This window comes from Acomys minous, assembly GCF_964271855.1.
Source record: "Acomys minous genome assembly, chromosome: 11".
In the NCBI taxonomy this organism is placed as follows: domain Eukaryota; kingdom Metazoa; phylum Chordata; class Mammalia; order Rodentia; family Muridae; genus Acomys; species Acomys minous.
Window position 1 is genome coordinate 64,397,170 of NC_140492.1, and position 12,363 is coordinate 64,409,532.

Consider the following 12,363-nt stretch of genomic DNA (forward strand, 5'->3'; position numbering starts at 1 on the left):
TCCTCCTCCTCCTCCTCCTCCTCCTCCTCCTCCTCCTCCTCCTCTTCCTTCTCCTCCTCCTCCTCTTCCTTCTCCTCCTCCTCCTCTTCCTCCTCCTCCTCCTCTTCCTTCTCCTCCTCCTCCTCTTCCTCCTCCTCCTCCTCCTCCTCCTCCTCCTCCTCCTCCAGTCTTCACTAAGCCCCTTCCTCAGCAAATACTCGCTGATGTGTTTGTACTCACTAACTTTCAAAAGCTTTCTCCAGGTGGGGGAAAAATAGGGCGGAAAATGGAAATGCAGACTCATTTTACTCAAGGACTCTGATTAATTCCTGCCACTAAATTCTTGGGACTAATCTCCTCCCAGATGCTGAGGGAGACCCACATAATCCTTCACCCGGAGGAGAGAGGCTCACTTGCTCCAGGCAGCACACGGGTGTTGTGGAAACCTATATCACATTCTCCTCAGCCGTCATTTCCATTATTAATCTTCACACGTGCAGAAGTAACAGGGAAAGACTTGCCAATTAAAATCTAACATGTGCAGCCTGGGCGAGAGTCCAGGAATGGCTCTGTGTTTACTCTAAGCATTTCCACTGGAGGCTGACCATCTATAAGCACAGAAAGAGGTCTGGAGGCAAAGTGGCCCCAGGAAGAGCATCAGGGGAAGTCTAAAGGGAACAGGGCCTTCAAGGTGCAAGAATAATTATGCCTTCTTCAAAAGACTGTCACACACATACACACACACATACACACACACACACACACACACACACACACACACACACACACACACACCATGAATGGTCTTCCCTAAATGTATGCTGTGTACCTGTTAATCATTTTTTTCCCACATAGTAGATAAGATATATTGATCAGCTTTATGATCAAATAAATAGATGCATGAATTAGGCAAATTAAGTGTTAATGTGAGTGGAAATTTGCCTTTAACCATGGAAGATACCATTTCCTGACACAATGACACTGAAGGAGACTCTCCTGTGGGCCAAGGCTGAGCGATGGCTGGGCAGATGGGTTAACTGACACCTTAGCTCAGAATGAGAAGACAACTATGTCTATCCCAGGTATCAATCACCCACATATTTAAAAAAACATATAAAATACTTAATGTGAACATATTTCCAAGGGAGTAAAAGAAAAGAAAGAAAACAAAGCTTGCTGTGCTCCAGATGGGGGGCAGTGCACTCATTTCCAGTAGGAGAGGGTTATAGGAGGTGGACATTGTTGGAGATGTGCTGGCTACAAAACTCCCAAAGGAACCATGACCTTGTTTGTTACTGTTTGGCATTAAAAAGAGGAGGCTTTGTGTTTTTGTTTGTTTGTTTGTTTTTGTTTTTGTTTTCAAACCAATATTCAGTAGTTGAAGCTTTTCCTTGTAAAACTTGCTGGAATGCAATGGCCTTACACAGCTTAAGGTAAAACTCAAACACACACTGACAGAAAAGGAGATGAAAAAAAAAAAAAAGGCAGGATTGAATGGCACTGTTTCACTGGCACAGAAGTGAGAAAACAATGAGAAAGGGGCAAAGGGCGTGCTGGGAAATCTCTATGCCGTCTGTCCTGCCACTTAGTTCCACTTAACTGAGGAAACTTCAGTCTTCGCAAGGTAGCATTTTTCTATACTTGCTTTTTGTAAAGGAAAATGCAAGAAATCTAATGCATGCCAGCCTAATGCAAGGTTAGAAAGATCTAACCTTGAGGGAGACAGACTTCCTAATGCCTCACTCTTTTCTGACCTGGAGTTCTTAAAGACTGCAAGGGAGTTTGTAATTTAAGCCATAAAGTGGACTGAACAGTGTGCACCTTACAACGAAGCTGATTCTCTGGAGAAGTCTCTATCACTTGAAGGAATTGTGTATTCAATACCTGAATGCCAATACTGAGCTACAACCCACGCATGCACTGAGGCTCAGGCTCTGCTTTTCCCTTCAGGGTAGTACTGTTGGTGTTCATCTGCAATACCTACTTCCCCCAGGCAGGCTGTCTCTGTCGAAGATGCACAGCTTATATCCAAATTCATTCTCCAAAACTCCACGGAGGGTAAGTAGCACAAATTCCTCTTCCTCAGCATTTCTTGCGTAAGAAATGTAAATATCATACTCCTTTCCATCTAGCAAAAGGAACACATAGCCAATATAAATTAGAAAAAAATTCTAAAATTGCTCATTTTTTCTCAAATCTAACTTCTGGGTGTTGGCACACATTCTTTTTCTTTTCTCCTTCTTTTTTCCTTTCTACTTTCTTTTTTGTTTTTGATTTGTTTGTTGTTGTTGTTTGTATTTATGAACAATGTGAGAGATTCCAGTGTAGTTTTCTGGTTGTGACAGTATTCAGGCCAAATGACCAGGAGAATTTCGAGTTGCGTCTGATGTATCTTCCAATCTTATGTCAGGGAGTTGCCCTTGTATCAGACCACGACTGCCCTGTGGACAGGGATACACGCCACCAGTGCTAGTAGCTAATGTCAGGAAAGAAATTTCTCCCCAGTGTTTTAGAAAAATACCCGTTAATACATTAGAACTCTAAATTGAGAAAGACTTTGAAACTGACTAAATTATACCTAAAAAGACCTAGAATTAAGTTATGTTTAGGCTCAATATATTGATCTTTTGTAAATATGCTTAATAAAATTCATGAATCATTCAAAGTATAGACAATGTGCCTTTTTCCCAAAGCAGGCTTAATTAGATAGAACTCTATGGCATGGTCTACTTCTTTTTCTTTTCTATTAGTATAGATTCAAATGTCTCATTCATCCTGCTGAGAGAATTTCTGTCAGGAATACACATTGGAAAGACTTTTTGGATAATGGGAGCCAAAGTAGAAGATAATTTTAAACTTTAATGTATACTTTGGTCACCTGCAAGAATTGTTAAAGTGTACATTCTGGCTGAAATTATGTCAGGGTGAAGGTTCTCCACTTAAAAAGCTTTGGATGACTAGTCTCCAATTATAAGTGAGTATATACCATGTGTAACTGAGAGTCTTCACTCAGTGGGGAATTGGGACAGATGCTGGGACTTGCTACTGGGACTTCAAGTGAGAGGGGTATGGAAGAATGGGGAGATAGAAGGACCCAGAGTGTCCTGGAACCCTACAAGAAGATCATCAAGGCTGGTGGATCTGGACCCAGGGGCCATGCACAAACTACTGTACCAACCAAGGACAATGCACACAGTAAACTTAAACCCCCTATTCAGATCTAGCCAACCACAGTAAACTTAAACCCCCTATTCAGATCTAGCCAACGGACCCCACATCCTCCGTGGTTGTGTGGAGAGTGGGTATTGACTCTGCCATGAACTCTGTTGCCCCATATTTGACCACTTCCCCTTGGTGGAGAGTCTTGGTGGCACTCAGAGGAAGGATAAGCAGGCTACCAGGATGAGACCTGATAGGCTGTGATCATATGGCGGGGGAGGAGGTCCCCTTCTGTTCACAGGCCTATGGTAGGGAAATAGGGTGAAAGAGGGAGGGAGGGGGAGAACGGGAAGATACAAGTGAGAGGATAACAAATGAGATGTAATCTGAATACATTGTTTAAAATTTTAAAAAAAAAGCTTTGGATGATCATGATGCTGTATGTCCTGGGTGTCCCCCTTGAGTACAGCCTGTGAACCTGCAGCTGGCTGGGGTGGCACACGCCTGCTACCCCAGGGCTCAGGATTGAGGTCAGCCTAGGCTATACAATGAGACACTGTGTCAAAACACAAAGGACAAAACAAAGCAAAACAAAAGACTGAGAACCTGCACTGTCCTACCCTGTAACCAAGAATCTCACGTGTCTGTTGACCGTCTGAATGCAGCTGTCTGAACTGAGATGTGGCAGGACTGCAAAGTAACATTCTGAATTGTCAGTACGCTCAAGGCTGAAAGGGCTGCAAAAACACCTCATTGACTTTTAAAAATAATTTTAACGCTGAAATAACAATGTCAGAATATTGAATCAAATCCTTATTTTTCACTTGCGCCCTTTGAACCAGTAGAGAAATTGTAAATTTCATATGTGATATACATCACAACTTTTTTTTTTTTGAGACAGAGTTTCTCTGTGTAGCCCTGGCTATCTTGGATTTGCTTTATAGACCAAGCTGGCCTCAAACTCTCAGAGGTCCACCTGCCTCTGCCTCCCTGAGACTGTTGGGATTACAGATGTATGCACACATCACAATTTGTATATGTGATCATTTGTATATCTAGATCAAATCACATATCTATCAGGGACGGTGAACAGTGCACACTGGAAAGACTTTTTTTTTTAAATCAGGAAGAGCTGAAATAAAAGAAAATCTTGTTAAGTGCAGTGGTTCATCATTAAGGAAACACACTTTCTGATGATGGTGACACACAAGAGATTTGCATTGCATTTTCATTACCTACCAAGAATGGTTTCATCTGTTCCAAAATGAGCCCGGTAAAAGAGGACCATCTCTAGCCAGTAAACATGGTAGACCACGATGAGAACAACCACTAGAAAGACCGTGGCTCCAAAACCGCAGGCGAGTTCCACTGTGTACTTTGGTGGGATGACTAAATAAAATGACAAAACAATAACGATGACGATCATTAACTTCTACCCATGACCTCAGTTACCCACCAAACATCAGCCATGCAGCTAAGTCAGGCGCTTGCCCCACACATGTTAACAAATAGAAACAATGTGATAACAGATTAGGCATCCTACCTATTTACTCTTTTTGTTGTTGTTTATAGGCCCTGACCCAATGATTTGAATAGATCCTAAATGTATAAATATAAAAAAGGATCTTAACGTTGGGGAAGATTTCCAGGAAGGTTATCAAATTCAACTCAACACAAGGCCTTGTACATGCTAGGCATATGCTTCCCCCACTGAGCTATATCACCGGCCATACATAAATTGAGATGGTCTTGCTGTCTGGCTCAAACACAACCATCCTCCTGCTTCAGCCTCCTGCATACTGAGACTGCGGCGATGTGCCACAATTACAGGTCAGTGGTGACTTTGAACCTACTACATCCTGTGACTGATCATTTCTTGCAGTGTTCTCCCATGAGCTCTCCCATTATCAAAGAAGGTAACTTGAGCAAAAAAATCTTAATGTGTCTATTAATTTTGATTCCATCCCTCCAGTGCTACAATCGGTGGCACAAACATCATTCGCTTGCTGTATTGGCTGTGGTGCTGCAGCTGAAGACTTTGAGAAACAGACAGTGTTGGCTAGATCTGAAGCAATAGATAATATTTGTTGGTTGGGCAATGGCTTTCTTGGCTCGGATCTGCCAGAAGTTTGGAGAATGGAATGTGAGAAGACAGGAAGGGCTAAAACTCTAATGCCAGGAAATAAAGAAACAAGGAAACAATTCATTTGGTTAACATACAAATTGTAACTGGTGCCTCTTAAAAGCAGGTGATATGATGGGGGTGACTAAGGAGTAAGACTGGGGCAGGGAGCTGTAATACTGGAGAGGCAATGGGAAGACTGTAACCCTGTAGGTACCACGCGCGTCTGCCGGGATGAGCGTGGGCAAATCACATCCGGAGCTGGACTGCTGTCCAGGTTCTCTCCAAAGTGCACATATCTTTCTGTGACGCTGCCACATGGTCAGTTTACTGATTACATGCCGGGGCGGGGAGGACTTTGAGAGCGGTGTTTTGTCCCAGAGAAAACACGGTAAGCAGCCTAGAGCCGGAGTCCAAAGTTCTCAAATTTAGGGATAAATCCTGGACTTTCAAGTTCATTCACCTGAATCCAGTGTGTTGTATATGTAGTACAGGGGCATTCTGGAAATGGCCAGTGCAATATTGTTGTCAGGTATGCTCCTGTGCTGGCCCCGGGATAACGGTCCTGTAGATGGATGGGTGTTTCCCCAAATATCAATGGAGGTCTTGCTTAGTGACCAAAAGATCAATCACTCCATTGATTTCCCTCTGCCATGGTCATGGTTCCATTGCCTCTTTTTACTATTAATGAGAGTTTTCAAATTTCTTTTGTATCACCAATGATGTGTCTCATATTTACAGATTGTGTTTCCTGGGGTCGTCTTGTTATTGAAGATTCCCTAACACTACTTAAGTAATTGGTCTCTAAAGTAAATAATCCACTGGGCTTCTTCTCTAAATGGCAATAGTTATGTGCAAGCTGTGTCTACAGGTCTATCTTATCCAGCAGTGACCTTACAGGGAAACAGCGACCCTTGGCCTATACTCTGTGCCCTTCCCACCACTAGTCTCTGCATTTGGCACAATGAGTTCCCACTGATGCAACTTCAGACGAAATGGTTTCCAGACAAAAAGGAGTGATGCAATCTGACCACACTGGACTCCTGCACTCATTGATTCCACTGAAGTCTCAACAAGAATATAGCCAAATGCCACCATTTACTGACTGTTATTCCCCAAATCAGAACTCACTTTGCAGTTCTTTATGAGAGATTGGCTCTGAAACCCTTTTGCCCAGCCAGCCATCTTTGTTAAAAGAATGCAGAAGCCCAGTGCCCCGGCTGTTCCCTGCTTTAGGTTCTGGCCCTACTTTTATCTTTGTCCTTGGCAACCCACGTTATTCATCTTCATTGTTGTAGCTGGGCTTGCAATCTACTGAGTTCTTCCTCCAAATGCCAGCTGCCTGGACTTTCAAATGTCCCCTGACAAAAAGCCCAGGGCTAATCACTACTAAATTCTGCATAATTTTTGAAATTGTGGTGATGACCATTTGTCTGAAATGTTGACAAAAGAGTGTTTTTTTTAAGTGATGTCAAAACAGAGAACTGTGAATTGGCCTGCGAATCAGATGGGTTCGGGTCTGAGGACATGACCTCTGTTCCCTGCACCTCACCACTGGTACTTGACAGGTAACTAATACCTAACTGACGTACCGTCCAGAATATCTAAAATAATGGAGTTTTACTTTTCACAGTTGGAGAACTGATATGAGTAAAATAAACTCCATGGTCATTATGTCTTTTTCTTTCTAAAAAAAATACCAAATATTTTTTTTCTTTAGATTTGGGTACAGAAATTCCTTTCTGTACCATAAGAAAGTGGTGGTTGCCCTGAGCTAGTAAAAGATATGAGAGTAGAGACTATTGGGTGAGGTTGAATTTCAAGGACAAAGTCATGGAAAGAAGAGAACCAAGTAGAACTCTAGAAATCTTCCTGAGGCTATCTCCAGTCTGTGGCCAGAGGCAAAGCTGTGGGTACTTGGGTTTATACTTAGAATGTCCTATAAAGAACATCCTGGGAAAGAACAACCTTATGGGAACCAGCATCAGAGGGATGGAAGAGGGAGAGTCTGTGATGCCAAAGAGGCTGAGACTGAGATGTGTCTCCTCTCAGCCCTACAATGTAGGCATTTCTGTCTACTCTAATACACGCCTTGAAGATCAACTGCAGAAGCAAGAAAGGAGGAAAGAGAAGGAGAGGAGACCTATAATGTAAATGAATTAACTACCTGCTATGATAAAACTCAACATCTAGCAACATAGCATCTATTACACCCAGAATAATGATAAAAAGATAAATATTCAAAAGAGATATCCTCAAGAACAACAACAACAGAGCCCAGAATTGGCAGAGACAATTTAGTGATTAGACAAGCACCTTAAAACTCATAAATTAAAGTTTGTCTGTTGAGGTTTTTTGAAGAGTAAATCAGAAGTATCAATGGAGATAGATATTCCAGGGAAGTAAAAATTCAAAATCTGAAAAATGTGTTCTTGAAAAATGATAGGAATCATTTCTTGGGAAATAAATCACCAAAGTCTCCGAGGCTCTGAAAAGATCGTAAGTAAATGATACACAAAGTGCATGACTGTTCACAGCAACTCGGGAGAACCAGGAAATATGCTAGAGGGAAGCTAGGAAACTGACAAAAGAAAAGAGCCCTAAGGAAAAAGAAGAAGAAGAAGAAGAAGAAGAAGAAGAAGAAGAAGAAGAAGAAGAAGAAGAGAGATAAATAATGTGGGAATTAATGGATTTGGGAAGGTCAGATCAACATTAGTACATAAAAATCAATTAATTGCATTTCTATGCCTTGTTAATAAATAATTGGAAAAAATTTAAAATTCTGACAAAAATAAAAACATTTAGATATCAGTTTGATAATATATATAATAAAAACCTGCACACTCAAATATTTTAAATTGATGCAATGAACAACTAAGACCCTTTATAAATAGAGAGATCCATCATCTTTGTGGATTTGTAGACCCAATATTGTCTTCAATATTCCTCCCAAATGTAATACAGACTCAGTCAAAACCCTAGGTGAATTCCATACGCAAACTGACAAGCTGGTACTAAAATATATAAGAAAAATATGTAGTGTATTATCCTGAAAAAAGAGAAGAAGGTGGACAGTGTCTCTGTTCTCCTAATTTAAAGCTGAACTAATAAAAATGGTGTAGGCTAAACACAGAGTAGTTGACAAAAGTGGTCAATTAACAAATGTAGAACACTGTAGGGGCAATTAGGGTTTTGTTGTTTTGTTTTGTTTTGTTACCAAATTTCAAGAAAATTCAAGAAAAAAATGTGAAACACATTAAACATGATGTCAGAACAACCATCTCTGTGGAGAAAGAATGAAAACCAACATCAAATGATAATCTGCAGCTCACACTCTCAAAATTACAATCTAAGATGGAACACAGGCCTAAATAGAAAAGAGAAATCTTTGAGCAAAGCATAATATCTTTTGACCTAACGCAGAAAAGATTAGTAAATATATAATTCAGAAAGTACTAACTCATTAAAAAGAGACTAATAAAATGAGCTTTCTCAAATGATTAAGAATTATATTTATCAAAACATCAGCTCAGGAGTCACACTGGGTAAGGGCACTGTGGCTTTTGCAGAGGATTCAGAGTCAGTTCTCAGAAACTACACAGTGATTCCCAGCTATCTTTAACTCCAGTTCCAGGGGGATCTGATGTCTTTTTCTGGCCTCTGTAGGCACTAAGGACACACATGATATACGTATGGACATACATACATACATACATACATACATACATACATACATACAGGCAAACCACTCACACACTGAAGTAAAAGCAAATCTTTCAAAAAATTAAATTCACAAACTGGATACAAATCTTAAAAAATGCTCTAGTTAACAAAGGACATGTATTCAGTGCCTGTATGTGTGACTATGCATGTGTTTCTGTGCACTGTGTGTGTCTGTGAGCATTGTATGTGTATTGTATAAGTTGTACATCACATTAAATTTGAAACAAATGATCCAGCTGAAAATGACTGAAGACTTTGAATTGCCTCACGGAAAGAATTATTACTGATCAATGAGCTTGAAAGAAAGCCTTCAGCATCACCAGGGTCTCAGAGAGCAACTGCAATGAGACACAAATGCTCATTTTACGGCGATGGCTAAAAGCTTGACAGCTGACAACTCCAAAACTTGGTGAGAAAGGAGACTGTGCGTGAAGGTTATATGTACTGCTGCTGACAGTGGGGGGACAGCAAACCTCTTTGGCAACTTCTCATCTGGTTAAATGCACACATCTCCTTACTGCTTGCCACTGACCACAAAACACCTGCACATTAGACTTGTTTACTGTAGCTCTCTCACACGTAGTCCTTTAACTGAATAGATGAAATATGCTATGCTGTCAGTAAAACGGATTCTATGGAATTATTCTCTTTCCATGTGTTAGCCTCTTCCTGTCATCTTGTTTTTGTTGTTGTTTGCTTGTTTGTTTGTCTGCTGTAGTCCAGGCTAGTCATGAATGTGCTGTGTAGAGGAGGCTGACCTAAATTCATAAACTTCTTGCCCTAATCTCCCACATGGTAGGATTACACGTCTGGACATCCAGTAAGTGAGTCCTGTCATCTTTTGGGTGAACTGCAGCTGTAAAATATATGTCATCACTCATTGGTCAAGTAGGTAATGTGCCACCTCCATATTGTCCCCACCGCTGTCTACCCCACACTCAGAGCCAGAGTTTATGTGCTCTAGAAATTACTCTGTTGGGCTGGCAGACATCTTTGCACATGTTTCCCACAGAAAACATTATTTTATTTGTGTCTTGATCCTATTTTTTGTAAATTTTTTACTTATGCCATTTTCCATTGCTGATCTGCAGAAAAGAAAAGCCATTAGAAGAAAAGCCCCCCCCCCCAAACCCTCTGGACTTAAGCAATCTGGATCCTAATACAACTGAAAAAGCCCAGCCTGCAGCAATCTGATTACTTGGAATGCTAAATATTAAAAGCTCTAAGAGGTCTTGAACTATCAAGTCATTTGATTTAGTTTTCCACCTCAACTATAATGTTATTTATTTGATTACAGATATCTGTGTCAGTTAAGGCCTCTGGAGCCCTTGGAGACCTAAGAGCTCGCATAGTGTGAATTAATAGTAATGCATGTTCTGAGGATTTTTAAAACCAACCTTAGAGGTACTGGTATTGTTTTGTCCATTTTTATGATCAAACTAACGAGGCTCAATTAAGCGCTTGACTTTTCCAAGGTCAGAGAGTTAGGCTGCACGGGAACTAGGATTTCATGAGGCTACATGATGCTAGAGCACAAATAATCCACTGTGAGGTGAGTGTGATCTGCAGCATCCACAGGACCCAACATGGAAGCTGTGGGCATCCACTGCATCCATCCCTACAGTGACTTCTGAGGAGTGGAAGCAACAAGGAACATCCTGTACAAATTCCTTAACTCTTCTTAAGAGCCATATACAATTTCTTCCTAATATGCAACAAAATGTTCAAGTGTGCCCTGTTTGTTCTTCAGGTTGCAAAAGAAAAAAGAAAAAGGATTCAAGCCCAAATGCATATGCAACAATTATGTCAGCTTTCTCATTTTTTTAATAAACATTATAAACTCTATCACATGCCAGGGGCTAGGGTATTTCAGAATCGCATGACTACCATATGATGCCACTGTTAACTTTATTCCATACCACTGGAAAATATTCTGGAAGGGACCAAATGGCTGGGATACGTGTCACGCAAAAGGCCCAAAGAGAAACTTAGGCAAAATGTTTTAGGAGCAACAGCTCACACAAGAAGGGTTTATAATTTTTATTTATCGTAGAAAATTTAGATGCCAACATAGAAATTATTTTAACATCAAATGAAATCATATTTTAATAAGTCTTATTTTATCAATTATAGCATTATAAAACTGGCTAAATACTGATACATAATGTTTAAAATGCAAATTTAAAATTCCATTTTTTTTCTGAGAATTAATATCCTATGCCTTCCTTAACTACTTGTACAAAAATAGACGGCTGCCCCTCTATGTTTCCTTCTCTCTTACACTTCTAAGAATAGTGGTAGATTCACAATTCAGGAAAAATTCCCAAAGGATTAAGTCATGTGGTATAATCACTCTTGTGACCCTTGACCTCTGCTTCCAGTTACTTCCAAGGGCATCTTTGAACTTCACCACCAGTATGGGACTCTAGCAATTTGATTATATCTTCGCTAGCTTTGAATATTTTGTATTTTCTATGATCATCTAAGATCTAAAATTGTGTCTCATTACTGTATTCATGGATTTTTTTTCAAGCAACCTTTGTGTACTAAGGTGTTGAAACTGTCAGAACGAACACGGTATGTTCACCAAGATGGAAGCGTTTTCCTTAAGAGTTCTCCTTGAACTGACTCATTGTTTTGTGTCCGATGCGCTAGGTGCTGCAGCTCTCTCCTTTCTTTCCTATTCACCACAGTGTCATCTGAAGAGTTCACAGAGACATCGGCTGGATGCATCCATTACCTTTCTGTTTCACCTTGGCGGCTCGCTCAGCTTCCCCTTTGGTATTTCGAGCATGACAGACATAGCTGCGCCTGAGATCCTCAGGGGTGACTTTCTTGATACTCAAAGTCTGAATCCTTGTTTCATCTTCTGTGGTAGAATAACTTATACTGTGTACAAAGAGAAGGAAATCAAAATGTTTTGTGAGACATGAGGGCTGTGCCCTCTGTGCGAATCGCAAGTAAGCGTCTCTAGAATCCCGGATGAGTGCGGATGGAGCGCTGGCAAGGATCTCGCCACACTGTCGCCATGCTGGACCAGCCCCAATGCTAGAGTCTTGTTATAGATATTTCTTTGGGACTAGATGTAACCTTTGCTCTGGATGCTGAGGCACAATACCTGTATCAGTTTGAAAGGATTCTCTGGGATCAGACTTACTTAGGTTTTGACACATGTTTTGTCCCTTAATGCTATGTACTTCGGGCAATGTCACTAAACTTTCCACATCTTGGCTGTTTTGTGAAGAGTTATATGAATAATTTACTGGAAGACTCAGGAGACTGAACATACATCTGTGCTGCACCAATGCTTGATGGATGCTCTGGTGAGCTATTTTAACTCCACAGTAACTTTGGTAGCTCAGAGGCACTGGAAGCTTGAT

The 12,363-nt window shown here is 40.8% G+C and overlaps 1 protein-coding gene across 5 annotated transcripts in view; it reads right to left on the reverse strand.

The window, feature by feature from the left end:
- The window catches only part of IL1RAP (interleukin 1 receptor accessory protein), a 142,981-nt gene that overhangs the window by 16,397 nt on the left and 114,221 nt on the right, over window positions 1-12,363 (reverse strand). For all 5 annotated transcript variants that reach the window (XR_014783386.1, XR_014783387.1, XR_014783388.1 and 2 more), the window contains exons 8-10: window positions 11,724-11,872; window positions 4,378-4,527; window positions 1,964-2,107 (exon numbers count right to left, since the gene is read on the reverse strand). Coding sequence is in view for 2 of the 5 variants with exons in the window: in XM_084802531.1 (XP_084658657.1) it covers window positions 1,964-2,107; window positions 4,378-4,527; window positions 11,724-11,872 (443 nt within the window). In the remaining 3 variants the exon portion in view is untranslated. The remainder of the gene's footprint in view (window positions 1-1,963; window positions 2,108-4,377; window positions 4,528-11,723; window positions 11,873-12,363) is intronic.